Genomic DNA, 24,422 nt, shown 5'->3' on the forward strand with positions numbered 1-24,422 from the left:
ACCTTGGGTCCTGCTGGGGCCACTCAGCTCCTGACCTCATAATAACCTTGGTTCAAACAGGGTCAAAAGTGGTGAATTCCAGAGGAGGGGAGAATGACAGATCTTGACATGCAGGCCACATTCAACCGGGTATGACATCAAGGAGTCCTAGCAAAACAGGAATCAATGGGAATAGGGAGCAAACATTCTGCTGTTTGTCCTTGTACTTGGCACATAGGAGGATGGTCAAACATACTGGGGAAGACAGTCATCTAAGCTCCAGGATATCACCGCAGGAGTTCCTCAGGGTTGTATCCTATGTCCAATCATTTTAAGCTGCTTCAAATGACCTTCCCTCCATCAAAAGGTTTTCTGATGATTGCTCAAAGTTCAGTACCATGCACGATTCCTTAGATATTGAAACAGTCCATGCTCGAATGCAGCAAGATTGGACAATGCCCATGCTTGGGCTGACGAGCAGCAAGTAACATTCACACCATACAAATGACAGGCAATGACAATCAACCCTCAACATTCAAATGGTGTTTCTATCACCAAATCCCCCATTATCAACTTCCTGAGTGTTTACATTGACCAGAAGCTCACTGAACTCGCCACATCAACATAATGTCCACAATAGCAGGTCAGAGGATAGGAATACTGCAAAGTCACCTCCTGACTGCCCAAAGTCTGCCCACAATCTACAAAAGGCACAAGTCAGGAGTGTGATGGAATACTCCTCACTTGCTTGGATGGTTGCAGCTCCAACAGTCAAGAAGCTTCACACCATCCAGTACAAAGCAGCCTGCTTGATAAGCACTACATCCACAAGCATCCTCTCCCTCCATCACCAATGTTCAGTAGCAGCAGTGTGTACTATCTAGAAGATGCATGTGAAAATTCAAAGATCCTGAGACAGCACCTTCTTAAAGCATGAAGTCACTCACTATCCTTACTTGGAAATAGATTACTGCTTCTTGATTGTCACTGGGTCAAATCCTGGAATTCCATCCCAACAGCACTGTGGGTCAATCTATAGCTTGTAGACTGAAGTGATTCAAGAAGGAAACTCACCACAATCTTCAAAAATAACTGAGGATGGGCAATTAACAGAGGCCAGCCAAAAACACATATGTCCACACAACTGAACAGAAAAAAAAGATATAAGGAAATCTTAGACGTAAATTCATGCTGCAATTTAAAATAAAACATTTATGTTAAGTGTTTCTCAGGTGTTATGCAATGCCTGCTAGTAATATAGCTGGGGATTACCTCCTTGATCGGGGGTAAGTCCAGCCAAGCAGTGTGTTTAGAATATTGGATCAATGGGTATTCATTACACTCACTGAGAATGGCTGCTCATCTGTTGCCTCAATTAAGCTTATTTGAGTAAATTAAGACCTTTCATCAATAGTTCACATACTTTGCCTAATTTGGTTAGATGATTTAAACAAAGGGAGAGTAACAGGGATGGAAACATACAAAGCAGGAACAACAAAGCATAATGAGTCATATCCAATGTAAAAGTCTGACCCAAGAGTATCCTCCCTGCTAACTTGCTGTACTGGTGTACCTTTAGTCCTCAGAAGCGCTGCAAAGTCACAGCGGCAAATTGCAATATATAGCCTTTTCATTCCTCAATATAGTTAAAATCAGCTACTGCTTCAAAAGATGACCTCTGCTTTTACTGCCCACAAACATATTGGTAATACTTCAGTAACATATAAATCAGATCAAGTTAAAAACAGTAATATGTGCAGCTAAATACAACATATCATTAGAGGACACTCAGTTCCTGTAATTTTACTCAAAAATATTAGTTACCACCACGCAGTCCTTGGGCTTTCAACAAAACATCAATTGCTGAGCATAAAAATCTCAAAAGGGATACAAAATTATTCTTCTCAGTAATTTTCAAGTTGAGGCTGATAACACAATTAGCAATTATATAGTGCCTTTAATATGGGATGCTTGGTCACAGAAACATTGACAGTGAACTGAAGGAAATATAAGGACAGATCACAAAGTTTGATCATAGTTGTCTTAAAACAAGATCTTAAAAGCAGAAATGGCAGAAAGACAGGCACGATTAGGAAGGGAATTCCACAGCAGAGGTAATAGTTGGCTAATGCAGATTTCTTTGAGGTTTGTAAGACTGGAAGAGGCTACAGAGAGGGAGGAACAATATCACGAAGTGGTCTGAACACCAGCATGACAATTTTAAAATTCAATGCATTAGTTGACCAAAGTGCCAATATCATGTGAGTGACTAATTGTCAGGTTCAGTTTGAGACAGTGGTTAGGACCAGGAGAAATCATGGATTGTTAGGATATTGGCAACACAAACACAATGCATTTAGTCTTCAAAGCAGCTGAGGAAATTGAGGCTCATCTCAATGACAATAAGCAACCTAAAGCACGAGTGAGGGCTGGTGGAGAGATGGAGGTGGATGCTGTCAGAATACATGTAGAACCTTACTTCACATCGTCATAGCTTTATTTCCAAATCATTATAATTTTTAGTGCTAATCATATACACTGATCCATCACCATAAACTTCCATAATCTATTACAATATATCATGCAATATATTAGCATTGCACTCCAAATAATTTTGAAACTAATGGTCAAAATAAATTAACTGCAGACATATATAATACAATTAGTATTGCCCTAGTTTTACAGACAATCTGTATTTTATACAAGCTATGACTCAGTGGCTTTTACCAAGAGACCAAATATTGTGTTTGAGCCCCACTCCAGAGGCAGAGCACAAAATCTAGTTTAACATGCTGTTGCAAAGCTCATGAAGTCCTGAACTGACAGAGGTACTGCCTTTCAGATGAGATGTAAAATTGAGATCCTACTTACCCAAGATATCATGGTTCAAGTTGATTAACAGCAGTCTATATGAAACTTAAGTTTCACCCCAGTGTCCCAACCAACAATAAGCACTGAATGAGCCATCATTTAAACAGATTATGTTATTTATCACATTGCTACTTGTGGGATTGCTGTGCACAAATTGGCTGCCATATTCCTTATATCACAACAGTGACTATACTTCAAAAGCATATGACCATAAAGCATCTTCTGATAATAGGTTGCGAAAGGTGCGACATATACAAATCTTTTCTTTAAGATGGTGATGCTCACTAAAATAATTGAGGGGACCAATGTGATATTAGAAAATGTTTTGAATTAGAGGCCAGCAGAATTTAAGATACTTACAGATTCATTGAGAGTTATTTTTTTTTAAATGCTCTTTTGGCCCGTAAAACAGGGATTAAATTCAGGATTAACTGTAGCAGTACAGCAATCATATAGCTAAAGTGTTTTAGTGAATTATTCAGTCTGTCTACTTATTGCCCACTCACCTTCTCCCTCATGCTTGCTGTTTCCCTCTCCTGAAGTCTTGTTCCAAGGGATGGACAGGAGGCCAGAGTGGGGCACAAGCAGGAAAAATAACTGAAAAGGTCCCAGACTACCACTGCTTTAAACAGTGAAAAATTCAAACAAATATTTCCATCACCCTGTCAGCCTAATGAACTATAGTTGCACAAAATATGTTCTTTTCCACATTTTGTTAAGTTACCCCTTCCTCCTGGTACAGAATGCTTGCTAGTAGCAGGGAACTGAGCACATGAAGTGATGCTCCATCCCTGCACCACTTTACCTTTATGGTTTCCTTCCAATCCCAGACTGAGGAGGACACTGTACAAGATTTTTCTCCAGAATTAAATAAAACTTGCAGTACAGAAACAGGCCATTCAGATCAACCAGCCAATAGCAGTACTTAGGCTTCGCTCAAGCTTCCTCACCTTCTCATTCTCATGATCACACCCACACAAAAATCCAGCAACAGCTTTAAACAACATCAGGGAAGTTTTCTTTCAAACATGTAGTACGTTATTAGGATCTAAAGCAGACAGCCAAATGTGCACTACGTAGATTCAATTATGACTTTCAAAAAAAGGAATTGCGTCATTTAAATTTCATTAATTGCACATAGGACACACTGGGACTGGCAGGAGTTGTTCTTGCAGAGTGTCAGTCGTAACACAACAGATCCAATGATCTTGTGCTTAAACTGTTCTACAGTTCTTACCTAGCTTCCTCTTGAACATATCCAGACTATTCTTCTCCATTACTCATTGGATAACAAGTTTTTAGTTCTCACTATTCACTGGCCATGTAACCTCTCAATTTTATAAACTCTCTCATGTTTAGGGCCCTAGTTTTAGTGTGCCTATATTAAACTCAGTCATTACTGAAGGCTAGTCTTATCTACATTCTTACCCACTTACCTGCTTTTGCCCCCAGTTCGTGGAGACAGCTTGTCTGGTCAGAGATTGAAGTCCGCCTGACCACATCCCTGTTTAAGGATGGATGGAGCACTCTGCAAAGATCATAGCCATTCATGCCCATACAGTGCACGGTTGTTGTATTCCCCATGCAAAGGCTGGCCGCACAAGGAGCATGCGAATACAGCATACCCGACGGCGGAGCACTCTGCGAAATGAGCAGATTTCCTTCATCATCAGGTGGCGTGCAGCAGGAGAAAGCAGTTGAGCACATGGGACAGCCATGTGTAGAACTACAGCCAATGGGCACCAGGTCACTTCGATCGTAGTGTAGATAGAGGTCATCCACTGGAGAATCAAGGCAGACTTCAGGAGGCAGAAATTCATAGTGGTCCGGATCAGATGCAAAGTTGTCCAATGTTAATGAAGTGTGCGATTGAAATGGAGCCACTGGTTGTGTAAATTCAGCACCAGAAGCACTGTTCTCCTCCAGAGTCTGGTACTTGGGCCGAATCATGGCTTGGCTTCCCATGAGCATTGATAACCGATGGAAATATCCATTGGTCTTGTCCACATAAGGGCAGGGAACATCTGCATTAACAGGCAATATAGAATGCTGCCCAATGTTGGCTGACTCCTCTTTGTGCTGCCCTTCATTACCCCCTGAGTCAGTGCCAGAGCCAAGTTTGGCCGCAGTATCACTCCTGAAGTCCTTCCTTTTGGCTCGTGGACAGCGGCGCCCAGCCAGTGGGTGCGAGCAGGTTGGTCGTGTCCTACCCATTACCTTGCCTGGTTTATTCTCTCCATCTGTACGGCTGCGCCGCCCAGCTGAAACGTCCCTGGTGTTGCTCAACTTGAGGAATGCAGCAGCGTTGAGACTGGCCATGCGCTTCTTGCCTGGTAGCTCAGCAAGCCCACTCTCCCATTCACCCATGGCAGGTGTTGGCTCACTCTCTGCACAGGTGAAAACATCACCATCGAACGAACCACTTGAGCTACCTATCCGTCTTTTTGCTGGGTAGCCAGTCCTACAGTCTCCCCGGTTTTCAGTGCACTCCATGCCACAACTGGGACCTTTTCGGCACCGTCTGTTGGATGACGGGCAGTCTTCGCGCTCCAGCAGCAGATTGTTAACTGCCTCAGCATTCAGACTAGCCAGCCTTCGTGGGCGTGACTCAGCAGTATGTGAGGCCACAGAATCCATCTTGGCATTCTCTTTGCCAGTATCTTCATTCCTCTCTGCCTGGAGTGTCTCCCCTTGAAGTGGGTCCTGGTCACTCTGGTAATCCCATTGCTCAACAATAGCTTGTGCAGAGCTCACCCCATCAACTGGTGTTTCTTCTATCTGCTGAACAACCCCTGGGGAAGAGTAATTGCCTGGCTGCGCATGCATGCGCTTCCGGAGCGGGTACATCTTGCGATGCTTGGGATGGTACTCCTGTTTGCTCTCAGCATCGGCCACTCTTTCTTCATAGTCCCTGCTGCCTCTGACACCATTGTGTCCCAGCATCATCTTACCCATAGTTGTGCTGTTTAACCTGGTTATGTTACAATCAGTGCAGTTCATTTCATACGATATCAAGAGGCAGGACATTTCATAATTGCACCTGTAAAAACAAAAGCAAAATGGAAGCTTTACTCACTTGACAAGACTCATTTTTTAAAAAATCAAATATAGCACCACCCCAAACAACAGCAATGCAAAATGGATAGGTTGTATTATTTCCCCAAATTTATGACGTGCCACCAAGAATTCGATGCGATGGCCTTCTCACATAATTCTAAGGTTTGCATCCCTTCCCCTAAAAGTATTTGCTCCATTTTTGGAGTTCAAATGATTAGGCCAGGCATTCTCCCAAATAAAGAGGGAATCAGGCTAACGAGTTCTTGAAATGGCTCCCTCATGGCTGTCACTGGCAACGATAAAGAGTTTCTTTTTTAAAATATACTCAAATAATGTTCATGAAGTCAAGTGCTGCTACCAGTAATGGAGAGCATCAACAACACCTCATGCCTATTATTGCCTGTGAAATACATCACACACTACCCCACCTGACCACTGCCCTCAAAATGATCTAAGGCGGCACTGTGACTCAGTGGTTAGCACAGCTGCCTCACAGCACCAGGGACCCAGTTTTGATTCCAGCATCGGGCTACTGTCTGTGTGGAGTTTGCACATTCTCACAGTGTCTGCGTAGATTTCCTCTGGGTCCTCTGGTTTCCTCCCACAATCCAAACATGTGCAGATTAGGTGAATTGGCCATGCTAAATTGTTCAGGAATGTGTAGGTTAGGTATATTATTCAGGGGCAATGTAGAGTAATAAGGTAGGGGAATGGGTCTGGGTGGGACAGTCTTTGGAGGGTTGGTGTGGACTTGTTGGGCCCAATTGCCCATTTCCAAACAGTAGCGATTCGATGAAATACTGTTTCTCTGCACAGTGGTTTTACCATACATCATGAGAAGATAACGCAATCAGGTTTGCCTCCACAACCTTGATCAAAAGCAACTGCTCTCCTGCCATTACCAGAATGTGCAAAGTTCTGAGCATCAGGAAAGCCACAGGAGATCTAAACCTCATTAAAGCAGTCAGGAGCAGTTGACTGCAGGATATATTCTGATGGAACATGAAAATATGACCTGTTAAAAATAATTACTCTTAGAAAAATTTACACACCTTCCCGAATCTTCTTAAATTCAACACATTGCCACAATCCCCATAGTATTCAAACAGAAGAGGGTGATTCAATTTTTTATTAAAGTCATTTCCTGGATATAGGTATTACCGATAATGGCTACATTTATTCCTCCTAACTATTGGCATGTTGCAATGATTTAATTGAACTGAATGGCTAGTTCAGTCTAAGAGGGCAGTCAAGAGTAAATCAGAACAGCTATGGGACTGAAGTCATGTACTTCAGACCATGTAAGGGTGACAGGGTTCTTTCCTTAAAGTCTATTACTACATGGGACAGGAGTTTCATGACAATCCACGAGCTTCATGGTCAATTTTATGCTACACTATCGAGCAATTAAGCTTGCAATGGGCCAGGGAGACTGCTGTAGAAAGCAATAAGAAAACCAAAATTATATCACTCTCTGGTGGTGGTAGTGAGCAGGGAGGGAAGGGAAAACAAGAGCAAGCTTTAACTTCATGGTACCAAAGACAGACCGGCAGAATCTTTCTCCTGAGAAACGTTAAGCTAAACTAGACACTTCTAGGATTTATTTAAAATAATATAGTGAGGTCGAATAAATCACCACCACAACACTCAATAGGTTCTTCCCATAACATGTATGGCGTTTTTTTTGAGCCACAGGTGAATTTTTAAGCAGACATAAGCAATGGCAACAATTAGAAATCAACTGGAGTCATTATAAACATATTGGTACAAAACAGCAAAGATTTGGATATGCTTTGTAGAAAGGAAATACACTGAAGTGCTGTGAGACAGTATTAAATACCTGCATTGACACATCGACTGATCATGAGCTGTATTGCATTCTACCTCTAATTCTCTTGTGGTATAGTGCAGTGGTACGAGCCAGGAGAACCTGGATTCAAGTCCACCTGCTCCAGGGATGTGTAATAATATCTGTACAGATTGATTTTAAAATACTTTAAAATTATGCATCTGGTTTGTCATCAGTTCTTGGGACAGTTTTAATTCTTGGCGCAGTCACCAGCTGAGGGGTTTACACGTCACATGCAAACCAACCTGGGAACTGGTAAGGTCTGCATGCAGAGGATGGATGTGCTTTGTGTTGGATTGGGTGGAGAGAACAAAATGTATACAGACTAAATGTAATCGCAGTGGTCTTATCACAGTCAGATTGCAAGAATACCACTGGAAAATCTATGCAATATTTAGAAATAATTTCATTTGCTCGGACAGAATTTGGGGGTAAAAGCAGCAATGAGCAGGCAGATGTCGAACAATGCCAGATTAACAAAAATCAAAACTGTGGTTCTGTTATTGCAAAGTTTATCTAATGCAGTCTATTAAAAAACCTTCATGATTTTGAACAGGATTAATTTTATTTGTGAACCTTCTTTCTTCTATCAATCATAACTCAATTAGACTCTTCACAAAACCAAAATCCTCCACTGCTGCTATCAATTTGGGAAATCCTGCAACACCGTACAATCATGAGTAGGCCATTTTGTCACTCAAGCCTCTTCCACCAAATGGTCTTAACGCCACAAACTCACATTTGCCTCACATGCCTTAATACTTATAGGTTTTAAAAATCCTCAGTTTTTATATTAATATGTCCCAGGGGCTGGAAAATAAAATTACACTCAACATTCAAAGTGTAACCCAAAGATCTATCCAGTATAGCTAAAACTTAGTTTTATCACATCTCCCCACCACCCCCCTCACCCCCCACCATGAATTCCCGAGATAAAGGAGGCCAGCATTCAATTAACCTTTTTGATCATTCACTTTACTTGACGACATTTTAGATAATCCATGTATCTGGCCCCCAGGTTTCTCATTTTTGACCGTACGAAAACAATTTTGATCTGTCCTTTTTAAGCCCAATATAAAAGGCCTCACATTTGGCTGCAATGAAATCCATTCACTATAATTTTTTCCATTCACTTATTCTACTAACATCTCGAATCCAGTAGAGAGATAATCAGTGTTTTTTAGAGGCCTTGTTTGCTGCTGGTTTCACCAAGTCTGAGATAGTTCAGAATTGTATGGAGACAAAATGCACATCTCAGCAGGCCAACATTCTAATTTTGATGATCCATACAGTTTCAGATCTTGTGAAATTCAGAGTTCTATAACAGAAAAAAGCTCACATAAAAATATCTCCAATCTGCAAATAATATAAGTAGAATAACAAAGTTCTAAAAAACAAGGAAATAATCAATACTCTCAATTAATTCATACTGTTCAAGTTCCACTCCAAAGGCTTCAGTCAAAGAATCCAGAATCTTTCAGACAAAAATTTAAATATCCTGGAGAAAGAGTAAGAGAGTTCTCCCAGCTGTCCATGCTAATATTTAACTCTCAAAATCATCATAAAAGCATCATCACACAGCTTATTTAGTCAGTATCACATCACAGGGAGTGAGTGATATGATAGAATAGTGGCATACAAATCAGTTTGTACAAACTCACTGCAAGATCAATTCATCAAGCCCCGCTCTCCTACCCTTTTATCACTCTTCAAATTCTCTTCAGGTGCCAACCAGTATTTACCCTGGACTAGTCAAATTTGCAGGTTTCTATGAGATCGCCCCTCATTCTTCTAAACTCCAGTGAATATAGTTCTAACCGACTCAGTTTCTCTTCCTACATTAGTTCTAATTACTGGGAAAGCAGTCTAGTAAATGTTTATTGCATTCTCTCCCAGCAAGGGATAAGGAGAGCAAAACTACCCACAATATTCCAAGGCCCTGAATAATTGCAGAAAAACATCCTTGCTCCAATACTCGAATCCTCTTGTAATGAAGATCAACGTACCATTCATCGTCTTCACTGACTGCTGCACCAGCGTGCTTACTTTCAAATGAGTGGTGTACAAGGACACCCAGGTCTTGATGCGCCTCCCACTTTGCAAACTCAAAGCACAATTCAGATAAAAATCTGTCTTAGCTACTAAAGTGGATACCCTGAGTTATCCAAATAATACTTCATCTGCCAAGCATTTGCCCACTCACTCAACTTGACCAAATCACACTGAAGCATCTCTGCTCAAAGTTCTTCCTACTCAGATTTAGAGATATTTAATTTAGTTCCCTCATCTAAATCATCAATATATACATTGTGAATCAAAGACGTCCTGTAGTACCCTAGTCAGTGCTAACACTGGGAAAATGACCAGTTTATTCTTACTTTACTTTGCCAACCAGTGGTCTATCTATATAAATACAGGGAACCTCGATTATCCAAATACCAATTATCTGAAAATCGGATTATCTGAAGATGATCTCGAGGTCCCGATAGAAACATTACAAAGACATGCTTCCAACAGTGATCGCGTCTTTTGTTAGTGATTAAACAGGCACCGTCTCCCGCCCTCTCTCCACACTTTTCCTGGAGTTCTACACAGGGGGGTACCCTAAACCCCCCCACTCCCCAGATAATCTCTCCAACATTATCCTGTACAAGGCAAACGTGGAACCTGTCAAAAAATTTGCAGTAAGAAGTTATACATGTGGCTGTGTCTGTGTGCTTTTCGGAAACTTACACCATAAAGGTAGCAGCAGCAGTCTTGTTGTCGGTGTGCAGTCTGGGTGCCCCAGATGGTGGGGGGGGGGGGAGAGAGAGAAGAGAGAGAGAGAGAAGAAGCTGTGTTGGGGGCGGGGGCTCACACGCTTTATGCTGGGTGGCAAGGGAGAGGTTGGACTAGAGGTGGTGTCTCGCACGCTAGTCTCCTGAACAGACAGCAGACTTTAAAACTTTGAGCCCCAGAGGAAAGGCATTTAAATCAATTTTCCGAATAATCGATTATCCGAACGAAATAGTGCCCGGTCACCTCGTTCGGATAATCGAGTTTCCACTGTACACTGCCCCCAATCCCATGCACTTGACTTTTATATGTTAATTTAAGAGCATTTTGCAGCATCCGTCTCTGCTTTGGTGCACCATGAAGTTTATCACCATGCAATGACATGAAAGTAGTGGTAACGACAAATGGCTCCACCACTGACCCATTCCCTGTTCAGGCTATCTTCATCCAACACTTCTCTACCTACCTCGCTGCAATGCCTCACCTCACCACACCACTAACAAGCTCCCCAACAGAGTGGAGCTAACTTACAGAACCAGCAGTAAATTATTCAACCTCCATGGTCTTCAAATCAAAACCAAAATGTCACCCCAACCAGTGTCAGCGTCATTGAGCTGCAGAATGCAGATGATGCTTGCACATGTGTAATCTCAGATGTACTCCAGACCATCATCAGCATCTTTACAGAGGCAAATAACAGCCTGGGTCTCACAATGAGCATCCACAACATGAAGGCCCTCCACCAATCTGGCCTGGTATTGTGGAATGAAGTCCTAATCACCAAGATCCACAGGGAGGACTCCGAACATTGACCACTTCCAATACCTCGAGTGTGTCCTGTTGACCAAAGCAACTATTGCTGAAGAGATCGACTACCACCTCCAGTGTGCCTTAGGGTAAAGGTGTCCGAGAACAACAACATCAGATCAGACACCAAGCTCATCGTTGACAGAGCTTTAGTGGTTTCTAGCCTCCTTTACGGCTCTGACATGTGGAATGTCTACAGCAGATACCTCAAGGCACCGATAAAAGTCCACCAACACTGCATACAAAAGATCCTGCAAATTTACTGAGAAGAAAGGCACATCAAAACCAGGCCAACATCAAGGCACTGATTACCCATGATCGGCTGTGATAGGCTATACACATAATCCACATGACTGACATGCAACTCTCCAATTAAGTGCTCTACTCCAAGTTCCGAAACGGCAGGTAAGTGCTTCAGTGATACCCTTAAGGCCTCACTGGTGAAGTGCAGCATCCCCACAGACAACTGGGAATCATTGGCCAAGACACATCCAAAATGGAGGACTACCACTTGGTAAGGCATCGAGCACCTCAAGACTTGATGTCAGGAAAAAGCAGAAGCCAGAGGAAAACAGCATTACGAGCACATTGCCACAACAACACCCCATCCACCTCTTCCCATGACCACATTCTGCCCCAAGGGTAAAGAGCCTCCGGAAGCCACATCTGTCTGTACAGCCACCTATAGACTCAGCCTGAGTGAGGAAGAGAGTCATCCTCAACTGTGAAAGACAGCCAATGAACAAACGTTAATCTAGCTTACTCTTGAACTTCCTTGAGTTACTCTATCTAGAAATATTACATTCCAAACAGAGTAAAAAAGTTTATCCTGAATTTTGCCTTCAATTTATATCTCTCAATATTTAAAAAAAGCCAAAGTATTTGAATATAGCACACATTTTACCAAGAATAAAAAGCTAAAGAGCAAGAATATTTCTCTGAAAAGAAATACGTCTGCATGGATTAAAGGAACAAAGGGATCAGCAATATAAATACACAGATCATAAAAAGTAGTGAAACAAGTTGACTAAAAAGAATGAACAAACATAAGAAAATAACTGTGTTCCTTTCTAGAAGGATAGAACTGAGTAAGACTAAGTCATGTTCAACCTGTATAGCAGATTGGTTAGAAACTACTTGAACAGTGCAAACAGTTCCCTTTCTATAATGATGATGCAAAGGTACTGAAGAGAATATAAAAATGATCTTAGAAAGATAGCAGAATCCAGCAGTTATACCAAGAATTATTTCACAGGCTAGGATTTTTTCCCTCCTATAAAAGCGGGGGGCTGAGATCTTGATGATAGTTAAAGGTTTTGACAAGATGGCCACAACGATGGCAGATGAAACCCAAATAAAAAGCAATAATTAAAATTTAGTTAGTTGTACAAACACAAAATTAAAGTTAAATTTATCCAGAGATCAATGAGAAGAATAGGGAATTCACTCCCAAAAGGAGGAAGGGAGGTAAAGTAGACAAGCTTTTGACGAAGAAAGCAATATGATCAAGGAAGTTAGAAAAAAGGTAGTTTGTATGAAGCATAACCACCAGTACAGAAGCTGAGCTAAATAGTGTCACCTTGTATTCGTAAATTGTCAACTCACATCATTATTGACACCATAAACTCTATAGTTACACAGGAAATACATATTACCTGTTGAAACAGTAATTGCATTAAGTCTCACAAGTAACCTTTACCTTGCTGATTAAATAAATAATGCTGTACCACTAAGCAATGGCTCAATCAACTCTTATCCTGAATAAATCAGACAGCTGGACAGCAGTGCCACATTCTGTAGCAGTCATTTTTATTTATCCAAAACGGAATCAGAAAACCAATTAGCTGTATTCAGAACTTGACAATGACCAAATTAAAATTGTCAATATGCAAATCCAGCAGGTTTACACAATGAGGTTCTCCAGAGATCCAGATTCTTACTTGGAGCACAGGGGAAGACAGCAATAGAGCTCAACACTAAACCTTCATTGCATCTATGCTTCACTGTTGGTCAAATCAAGGTGGCTCACAAGAGAACAGCAGCTATCACCACCTCTTTTTCAAAATCAGAGTCAAGATGAACAATAACTTGAATTTACAGTGCAGTAGCAAAACATCTCCATTAGCACCACAACAGTATTAACAACATTCAATAGTGAACTGTTTAGAGAGATATTAGAACAGGACAGTCAAACTAAAAGACTTGGTCAAAGAGCTAAGTTTTAAGGAAATCTTAAAAAAAGACAAGAGAAGAAAGATGTGAAGAGGTTTAACAAGATAATTCTAGAGCTTTGGATCAAGACAAACAAAGGCACAATTGTCAATGGCACAAGAAAATCAGGGGTGCACAAGAGGTTAAAAGTTTAGAGACAATTAGGTGACAGGGCCATTGATGATTTCAACAAATGGTCCCAATGCAGGTCAGCAGGCACAAGAGTGACAGATGAACAGGACATGGTGCAAGTTAGGATATGGGCCAAGTCTTGAATCCCTGCAGTTGATAACCAAAATTGGCAATTCACATTATACCACAGAAATGAATAATGCCTGCATGGATAATCAATGATGACTGCAGCACTGTGAGTATAATGTTTTGAAAAAACAAAGAAGGGGAAGAGTTCTTGAGATATGTTCAGGAGTATTGTCTTGATGTTTCCAAAGTCAAAGCAAGTAAGCTTTGCTGACTCTGGGTTCTGGAGTTGAAAAATGTGGTGCTGGAAAAACACAGCAGGCCAGGCATCATCCGAGGAGCAGGAGTATCAACATTTCGGACGTAAGCCCTTCTCCAGGAATGAAGGCTTATGCCCGAAACGTCGATTCTCCTGCTCCTCGGATGCTGCCTGGCCTGCTAGGTTTTTCCAGCACCACATTTTTCAACTCTGGTACTCCAGCATCTGCAGTCCTCACTTTCTCCTACCTGACTTTGGGTTCTGGGCATGGATTTGCCAAATTGATCAAGTGTCAGTATGGGGAAGTTTAGGGAATAATGATCGTTGAATCAGAAGGTTTAGGTTACCTATGGAAAAGGATAGGGAGCAATATAGAGTACAAATACTTAATTGGAGGACATTCATTTTCATATGGTGAGAACTGAGCTGTCTGATTAACTGAAATCACGCATGATGTTCAGGTCTGCCACCCTGGTAGTGAAACTGTTCCTTTCTTTGAACGGAAAGTTGATCTTCAATCCCCACCCCCATAAAACTAATAAAATGGGTTGCCTTTCTGGAGATGATTCAGTGTGGGGGGGGGGGGAAATTTGGGTGTCTCGGTACATATAGCAAAACTTAGTCTGCAGGTGTAGAAATGAATTAGGACGATAAATGAAACGTTGATATTTGTTGCAAAGGGAATCAAATATAAACCTATGGCAGTATTTCTTCACTAGTAAAAGGCCCAAGTTCAACCACATTAGGAGTCCTGACTGCAGTGCTGGTCTCCTTACTTAAATTCAGAGCAGGTTCACTTGTCTGATTTCTAGGGTGAAAGGTTTATTTTGGGAGGAAACATCGTAAGCATGACCTGCTCAGCCACTGGGGTTTAAAGTACAAAAACTGATAGGGGAAGTAATGGCCTAGTGGTATTACTGCTAAACTACTAATTCAGAAACTCAGCTAATGACAAAAACAGTTGTGGTGAATGGTTGCTTTCTGAACCAAAAAGGTATATTAATAGGAATTACCTGGATTGGCAATACAACCAATTAAGGGGACTATAACTGCTCATAGTGTTTCAACTATGATCTGAATTGTGACTTTCTAATTTTAGAAAAAAAAAACTTTCCTATTTTTATATTACCTGCCTTTTGAAATACAGACCTATTTGACTTTCTGACTTTACCTGCTGAGTTTGTATGGTAGCTATTTGGAGATTTATGGACCAAAAGTGGCTTCTATTAGCTAATGGTATAAAGACATGGGGACAATGTGCATGCACACATGAGAATGAGCACACGCGTGTATATATATTACACATGTAGGAGTGGCAATAACCTAGAGCTTGCCGCCTACAGGGGTGTGAAAGTGGGGACAGTCAATAATTTTAAAAGAAATTCAGTAGTACTCAAAGGCAACAGAATATAATAAGGGAAAGGGACTGTGCCATTATGATTCTTTGACCATATACAAGTGTGGCCGTTAAATCCAACAGAAGTTGAAAACCAAAAAAAAGGCGTAGTTTGCTTTCCTCTGACAGTTGTACCTTATATAAGTACTGTCAAAATGCAATTATGGTTTTGCATTTCTGAGGGAATCCGAAGTGGAATCTTCTCAAATGTGGAGCTTCGTTCTTTCATGAAATGGAGGAGCCAGTGTTAGACCGGGGTGGACACCAAGTTAAAAATCACACAACACCAGGTTATAGTCCAACAGGCTTATTTGGAAGCACTAACTTTCTGAGCGCTGCTCCTTCATCATCTTACACTCCATAGCCACCTGGTGAAGCCCCGAAAGCTAGTGCTTTCAAATAAACCTGTTAGACTATAACCTTGTGTTGAGATTTTTAACTTCTTTCATAAAGAAAGGGCAGAGTGGTCGTCTGCATGGAACTGCCTGGAAAATATAGCCCAATGAACTGACACACTGACTTAGTTCAATTCCCATAACAAAGGTATAATAACAGATCATCTGTCACATCAGCCTTCCTCTTTTCACACGTAAGAACAATCTAGGTTAGATTAGAGAATTACATTATAATATCATGACATCTAATATTATGAATTTCATTCAACTAGTTTCATATATTTGCACACTGAAAAGAACAGTTCTCTGACCACTGCAGCAATGGACGCATACAAGAAATGTAAATGTTTCTTTCATGAGCACAGGAAGGCATAAAGCACATCATAATAAACTAAATAATTTTGGGGAATGACTACTCCAATGTAAAAAAAAATGTGGCAAGACACTCTCCAAAACAGCAATGCAAATAACAACCAGCTAATAGTTTTGTGAACTTGATTGAAGATTACATGTAGATGACAGCTATTCATATCTCACCTGCAGGTAGACAAAACTCAAGTTTAACAATCCAAAGGCTGCAGCTCAGCACCGTGATCCTGCAGTGGTACAAAGCAATATTGCTGGTCTGAATTAAATGCCTCTAGAGTGGAACGTCAACACTGGAGTTCCTAACTAGATGAAGGGATTGTTTGCATTGCATGGTGACAGCAAGGCAGCAAAAACTGAAATACAGAACTAGTGTTTGGAGGTTGGGACTGCATGGTCAAAAGGAAAACCACTCCTTAAGAAAGGATTTTGAATTCTTTCCAATTGTTCTTTTGAAAAAGCGAATCAGAAAGAACACATTATTAAAAGGGTATTGGGAACAAGAACACAAAGGTTCTGAAAAATTCTAGTCTGAAATTTAGCTATAGCCCATTTGTATCATAATATCCCGCAGAAGTATCCATGTCCCAACACTGAATCATTGTATTCCATACATTATTTAAAATAGATCTAGGAACAGGCCATTCAACGCTTCAAGTATGCTCTGCCATTAAAAATAATCATGGCTAAGTCCCTTTCTCAAGATCATATTTCCACCTTTTTCCCTTAAAGGCTTCTTAAATGCCTTTGAAATTTAAGATTTGGAGATGCCGGTGTTGGACTGGGGTGTACAAAGTTAAAAATCACACAACACCAAGTTACAGTCCAACAGGTTTAATTAGAAGCACTAGCTTTCGGAGCGACGCTCCTTCATCAGGTGATAGTGGAGGGCTCGATCGTAACACAGAATTTATAGCAAAAATTGATGTAACTGAAATTATACATTGAAAAATTGATTCTCTGTTAAGCCTTTCATCTGTTAGAATACAGTGATAGTTTTACTTCTTTCATGTATAAATCACAAAACCCTTCTTTTTAAAAGTTGCATTCTCAAGTTAGCTGTTAACAATGATGATAGCTAGACAATATGTTGAAGGTGTTAGCCCTCTGTGTTCTCTGTCTATGAACTGATGTTTAGATTGATTCTAATCTAAAAAGTGAGATAACAGAGTTTTATATAAATTTATGCAGTTTTTTAGCTCAGAGCTCGACATGAATGTCTGCAGTTTTTGAGCAAAGTGCAATGTAACTCTGCAAGTACAAATTCACCCCACAAAATATGTACGTGCATGTGCGTGCGCACACTGCAATGGTGATCACCTGTAGATATATTTTTGCTATAAATTTGCTTCCAATTAAACCTGTTGGACTATAACCTGGTGTTGTGTGATTTTTAACTTTAAAATTGCATCTCTCTTGCTTGAGTATATTCAGTGTCTGGGCTGCTGCAAACTTTTGAGACAGATAATTCCACTATCTGTGGAGTGAAGAATCAGTCACAAAGGATCTACCCTGTCTCCAGATTTGTGGCCCTTGATTCTACACTCCCCAACCAGGGAAATCATCCTCCTGGCATCTAGTTTGTTCAGTCCTGTTAGAATTTTATATATTGCAATTAGATCCCCTCTTATCCTTCTAAACTTCATTGAATACAGGTCCAGTCAAATCAATCTCGCCCCCTCAGACAGTATTGTGATCTCCGGTATCAGCCTCGTGAACCTGCAATGTGCTGCCTCGATGCCAATATATCCTTTCTTAGGCAGGGATACCAAAACTGCACACAATACTCCAGGCGCGGTCTCACCAAGGCATTACATAACTACACTAAAACATTCCTATTTCTGAACTCAAAACTTTTTACAATGAAGGTCGACTGTTTGATGCACCTGTCTGCATTTCATTGACTGGAGTACCTAGACACTCATCCCACAATGGGCTCTACGCATCAAATGAACAATTAGAAACACAGCTGATAAAATGGTAGTGGTAATGGGTGAAAATTGCCACAGGTTATTTACTGGTGGGAAAAGGAATGTGGCTGTGAAATATAGCATTTCCAGATAGAACAAGAGCAAAAGACACCCAAGATCCCTTTCAGTATCCACACTTCTCAATTTATCACCACTGAAATAATACTCTCCCTTTCTATTTTTGTGCCAAAATGAAGGACAAGATATTTATCCACATTTCACTAACATCTGTTAAGTATTTGCCCACTCATTCAACTGGTCTAAATCACCTCAAAGCCTCCCTGCATCCTCATCTCTGCCCAGTTTTATATCATTATTATGGGCATGTCAAACTAAATACCAATTTGAAAATTTACACATTTGCAGCAACTTTCAATGCAAAGCACTGATATTCATCTATTAATTTATTTAGTGATAGCATGAATGGAAAGAAATAGGCTTTGTTTGAAGTCTCTGGTCTCATTTGATGATACTTGAAGTAGAAAGTTGTGGATTCAATCCAATTCCAGAGAAGTGAACATAAAATCTAGATTCATATTCCAGTGTAGGACTGAGGGCATGTTGCACTTTTGGAGGTGCTGTCTCTTGGAGGAGATATTTTCTCATTGCAATATTAAATGAAGCCTCACCAGCCCTCCAATGAAATAGTCCATGGTAAAATATGAAGACAATCAAGCAAGTTTCCCCCAAGTATTCATCCTTCAACCAACATAATTTAAAGAATTTGACTGATCATCTTCATATTCCTGTGTGTGGAAATTTGCTGCACACAAATTAGCTGCTCTGTTCCTAACAATACAGAGGTTATTACTTCAAAAGTACCTTACTAGCTGTAAAGAGCTTTGAAACATCCTGAAGTTGTATTAAATAAAAGGTGTACTTTTCACAAGAACTTTTAACTTCAAATGAATATGCAATGAAGCTTCCACTTAGCATTCCATGAGGGGTAGCACCTAACAACAGCATTTTCTCAGAACTGCCCTGAACTGCTGCTCATGTTCAAATTCTGAAGTATAACTTGATCACAACCTTCCAACACTCTGCAGAGCATGCAACCAAATAAAAATACCATTTCAAACAAAATGCTTTTAATCACCAACTTTAAATCATTGTGTCCTCCCCATGATCTTCCTTATACTTACAGCAACAACTGAAGGCCATGCATGCAGCTATAAATACACTCCAGAAGAGTCATTCCTCCAAAACCCCAATGCTTCATTGCATTTTTAAATGATCTGCTTTATCACTTAATTGAAAGTAGCTTATTCAAATAGTAATCTATTCTGGGAGTTAACCAGAAGCCCCAAACCTATTTCATATATTCTTGATATTTTACAGAAGGTTACTTTTTAAACAGACATCATTCAGCACTGTAGAGATGGAAGATGTTATCTTTATTCACAGTTATGATCCCTTCTATTGCTGTACTCTTTTCTCAAACAGTGACTAGAATGCAGTACAGGTTTCCACATTGTCAGCCCTGTGTACTGCAACTTGGTGTATACTCACAACATAGTTCTATCAAGGTCATATTGAACAAAACTCCATTAGTTTCTTAATTACTTCACAGCCTAGACAATTGAAAGTAATCACTGCAATTTTCTCAGGCCTCTAAAGCTATGCTGATTCTGTTCTATTTAGTGAATACTGTACTTAACACTCACATCACTCCTTCCTTAAGGTAAAAAATGAGGTCTGCAGATGCTGGAGATCACAGCTGAAAATGTGTTGCTGGTTAAAGCACAGCAGGTTAGGCAGCATCCAAGGAATAGGAAATTCGACATTTCGGGCATAAGCCCTTCATCAGGAATGAGGAGAGTGTGCCAAGCAGGCTAAGATAAAAGGTAGGGAGGAGGGACTTGGAGGAGGGGCGATGGAGATGTGATAGGTGGAAGGAGGTCAAGGTGAGGGTGATAGGCCGGAGTGGGGTGGGGGCGGAGAGGTCAGGAAGAAGATTGCAGGTTTAGGAGGGTGGTGCTGAGTTGAGGGAACCGACTGAGACAAGGTGGGGGGGAGGGGAAATGAGGAAACTGGAGAAATCCGAGTTCATCCCTTGTGGTTGGAGGGTTCCCAGGCGGAAGATGAGGCGCTCCTCCTCCAGCCGTCGTGTTGTTATGTTCTGCCGGTGGAGGAGTCCAAGGACCTGCATGTCCTCGGTGGAGTGGGAGGGAGAGTTAAAGTGTTGAGCCACGAGGTGGTTGAGTTGGTTGGTCTGGGCATCCCAGAGGTGTTCTCTGAAGCATTCCGCAAGTAAGCGGCCCATCTCCCCAATATAGAGGAGGCCACATCGGGTGCAGCGGATGCAATAGATGATGTGTGTGGAGGTACAGGTGAGCTTGTGGCGGATATGGAAGGTTCCCTTGCGGCCTTGGAGGGAAGTGAGGGAGGAGGTGTGGGCGCAAGTTTTACATTTCCTGCGGTTGCAGGGGAAGGTGCTGGGAGTGGAGGTTGGGTTGGTGGGGGGTGTGGACCTGACGAGGGAGTCACGAAGGGAGTGGTCTTTGCGGAACGCTGATAGGGGAGGGGAGGAAAATATATCCCTGGTGGTGGGGTCCGTTTGGAGGTGGCGGAAATGACGGCGGATGATACGTTGTATATGGAGGTTGGTGGGGTGGTAGGTGAGAAGCAGTGGGGTTCTGTCTTGGTGGCGGTTGGAGGAGCGGGGCTCAAGGGCGGAGGAGCGGGAAGTGGAGGAGATGCGGTGGAGGGCATCGTTGATCACGTCTGGGGGGAATCTGCGGTCCTTGAAGAAGGAGGCCATCTGGGCTGTGCGGTGTTGGAACTGATCCTCCTGGGAGCAGATGCGGCGGAGACGAAGGAATTGGGAATATGGGATGGAGTTTTTACAGGGGGCAGGGTGGGAGGAGGTGTAGTCCAGGTAGCTGTGGGAGTCAGTCAGTTGAGTCACTCCTTCCTTAGTGTGACACCCACCCCTTTTCCCAATAAAATACACTATTAAGAACGAACGAACGTGCAATTATACAAAAGATGCTTTCACAAAATCTTGTGATACTAAAGCAGTTCACAGCCAATTAAATACTTTGAGTGTAAATTGTTCTAGTGCAAGAAGTGCAACAGCTAAATTACACAGCAAGGTTCCAGAAACAATGATCAGTTTCAGATCTGGATGCTAACATTTTCAAATCGTTGACCTCTCAGTTACTGCTAAATTTCACGGGGAGTTATCAAAAGAACAGGTCAACTTAACAGTTAAACAGGGTAAAAACAATGACTGCAGATGCTGGAAACCAGATTCTGGATTAGTGGTGCTGGAAGAGCACAGCAGTTCAGGCAGCATCCAAGGAAGAACGAAATTGCAAAGCTTGAGAGTGGAGGGATAAATATTGGCGACAACACTAGTGAGAGCTCTTCTGTTCACTGGGTAGTACATTTGTCCGAAGGCCATGAGGAACTATAGTATAAAATCTCACGTGAATCTAGGCATCGGACATACTTCAGTACTGCACTGGAGTATCAGTTGCCCTTTTAACTATGTTAAAGTTGACACTTCACATTGCTTATTTTTAAATCTTCTGTTTGGTCACTTGTCTGTCCCAATTTACAGACAGAAGCCTTTATCTGCATCCTTGACTCCCTGGGCTTACATTTTACTTTTATATTCATTAACTATGGGTATCATTTGATAGTTCTTGTAGGTAGCCATAAGATTATAAAACGTAGGAGAAGTTTTGGATTCAGCCCATCTAACTGGGGTGACTCTCTGCTCAAAAATCATGTCCTCTGGTTTTAGACTCTCCACAGGGAAAACCACTTCTCTGCATCAAGTCCCTTAAAATCTTGTAGGATTCAAAAAGGTCACCTTTCATTTACTGATATTCCAATAAGTACAGGCCCAATCTACTTAAGCTCTCCCCATAAAAACAGTCCTTCCGAACTCAGTATCAGCTGAGTGAACTTTCTCTGGACTGTCTCCAATGCCAGCATATCTTCCCTTAAATAAGGACCCAAAACACTTCACAACATGCCAGCTATGGTCTAACTAGTGCCTCGTATAGTTTTAGTAAACCCTCCCTCCTTTTATACGCCATTCCCTTTAGAATAAAAGCCAACATTTGATTTGCTTTCCGTCACTGAACTTGGATGCTAGTTTTTTTAAGATTCACAGGTGAGGACTCCCAAACAGAGTCATAAGAGATGTACAGCTCAGAAACAGACCCATAGGTCTAACCTATCCACGCTGACCAGATATCCCAACCCAATCTAGTCCCACCTGCCAACAGCCTGCCCATATCCCTCCATACCCTTTGTAGTATTCCTCTCCATGTGAACTCTTAACACTATAGCAGACCCGGTCTATGTTTGGAAAGTTAAAATCTCCTACCACAACCATCCTATTATTTTTACAGATAACTGAGAATGCCTGACAAATTTGTTTCTCAATTTCCCTCCAACTATTAGGGGGTCTGCAATACAATCCCAATAAGGCGATCGTCTCTTTCTTATTTCTCAGTTCAACCCAAATAACTTTCCTGGATGTATTTCTGGGAATATCTTCCCTCAGTACAGCTGTAATGATCCCTTATCAAAAAAATGCAACCCTCCCTTGCTGTTCTGTAGCTTTCTGCAGTCTTTTTCCATTTGAGGAAGATCCAGCTCCTAAGTTGACTTTCCTAGAAAATGGTTAAGACAATGAAATGTAAACCTAGTTCATATTTAAAATAACTGCTTAAATATCATGTGGAATCTTGGTAACCATAACTTCAAAGCTGAAAATGTGTTGCTGGAAAAGCGCAGCAGGTCAGGCAGCATCCAAAGAACAGGAGAATCGACGTTTCAGGCATGAGCCCTTCTTCAGGAATCCTGAAGAAGGGCTCATGCCCGAAAAGTCGATTCTCCTGCTCTTTGGATGCTGCCTGACCTGCTGCGCTTTTCCAGCAACACATTTTCAGCTCTGATCTCTAGCATCTACAGTCCTCACTTCCTCCTCCAACCATAACTTCAAAGTCAGTTCAAAATATTAGCCTCCAGATCAGAAAGAAGAGTTAAATGCCTTGCTTATATTGTTCAGCTACAAGAAACTGCAACACTGGAGCTAAAAATGTAACCTTCATGCAACTATTTGTTGTTTAAGGAACGTAGAGGTATCACCTATTGCCTTGATCCCTTTTCAAAACATGACAAAAATGTCTAACATTTAAAATTGGACTTTTTAAGTCAGTCGCACAATTTAGGTTTTTTCTGAAGGTTTGAGTCTCATTCTCGACCTTAAACTCAATCCTGACTGTGGTGAAGGAGTGCTCCACTGTCACAGGTGCCATCTGCTGGTTGACAAACTATGCTGGAACTCAGACTGTCCTCTTGCATAGCAGAGTAGCCCGTCACAAAACCTTGACCAATATTTATCTCTTACTGAAGGACAATTTTTTTTCAAAACCCACTGCTTTCAATGGATAAATTGGCTCCAGGGCTTCCTACATTAACATTGTGAAGTGCTACTGAAGCATGGTCAAACTAAGTCACTTTGGGTTGTCCCAGATTTGACAAAAGCAATACAGCAGAACAAGCCATTTCTTGACAGAAACTATGAAATTTTTCTTGTGGCTCAGTGGTTGGCAATGCTGCCTCACAGCGCCAGAGACCCAAGTTCGATTCCAGCCTGAGGCAACTGTCTGTGTGGAGTTTTCACATTCTGTCAGTGTCTGTGTGGGTTTCCTCCAGGTGCTCCGGTTTCCTCCCACAATCCAAAGATGTGCAAGTTAGGTGAATTGACCACGTTAAATTGTCCATAGTGTTAGATACTTTAGTCAGGGGTAAATGTAGGGGGAATAGGTCTAGGTGGGCTGCTCTCCGGCAGATCAATGTGGACTTGTGGCCCAAGGGCCTGTTTCTACACAGTAGGGAACCTAATCTAAAATCTAATCTAGACAAAATCATTTCCCACACTAAAGTATATAACTCTTTATGGCATGTACATCTTCAAGCGGTCTTAAAAAGTTTTAGCTGTATGCATTATGCTGGTCAGTCATCCAAATTGGATGTATCAATGCAGGAAAAGCTTTCCAAACAAGAAGAAATTGGGCAGCATTGTGACAGCAATAAATATCACCAATCACCAGTTGTTGACACCATGTTACACTCAATCACCTTGACAGATATTGATCAAATTTCAGTAGCAGCCCACAAAACCACCCTCATGTGCAGTGTCAAGGTTTCAGTTCAAATTGGTAATGCTGCATTTAAAGTCCATTCCAGAAAACATTGAGCCTTTAATGTGCAGTTCAGGTAAATTGCATGACAGATCATCTAACCAAACAATGCACAGTACCCA

At 41.4% G+C, this 24,422-nt stretch overlaps 1 protein-coding gene across 1 annotated transcript in view; it reads right to left on the minus strand.

Moving 5' to 3' along the window:
• bahd1 (bromo adjacent homology domain containing 1) overlaps positions 1-24,422 on the minus strand; it is a 74,783-nt gene that overhangs the window by 32,146 nt on the left and 18,215 nt on the right. Inside the window, exon 2 of the mRNA XM_060828321.1 lies at positions 4,287-5,890. Coding sequence (XP_060684304.1) covers positions 4,287-5,890 — 1,604 coding nt within the window. The remainder of the gene's footprint in view (positions 1-4,286; positions 5,891-24,422) is intronic.

Source organism: Hemiscyllium ocellatum, chromosome 8 (assembly GCF_020745735.1).
Source record: "Hemiscyllium ocellatum isolate sHemOce1 chromosome 8, sHemOce1.pat.X.cur, whole genome shotgun sequence".
Classification (NCBI taxonomy): Eukaryota; Metazoa; Chordata; class Chondrichthyes; order Orectolobiformes; family Hemiscylliidae; genus Hemiscyllium; species Hemiscyllium ocellatum.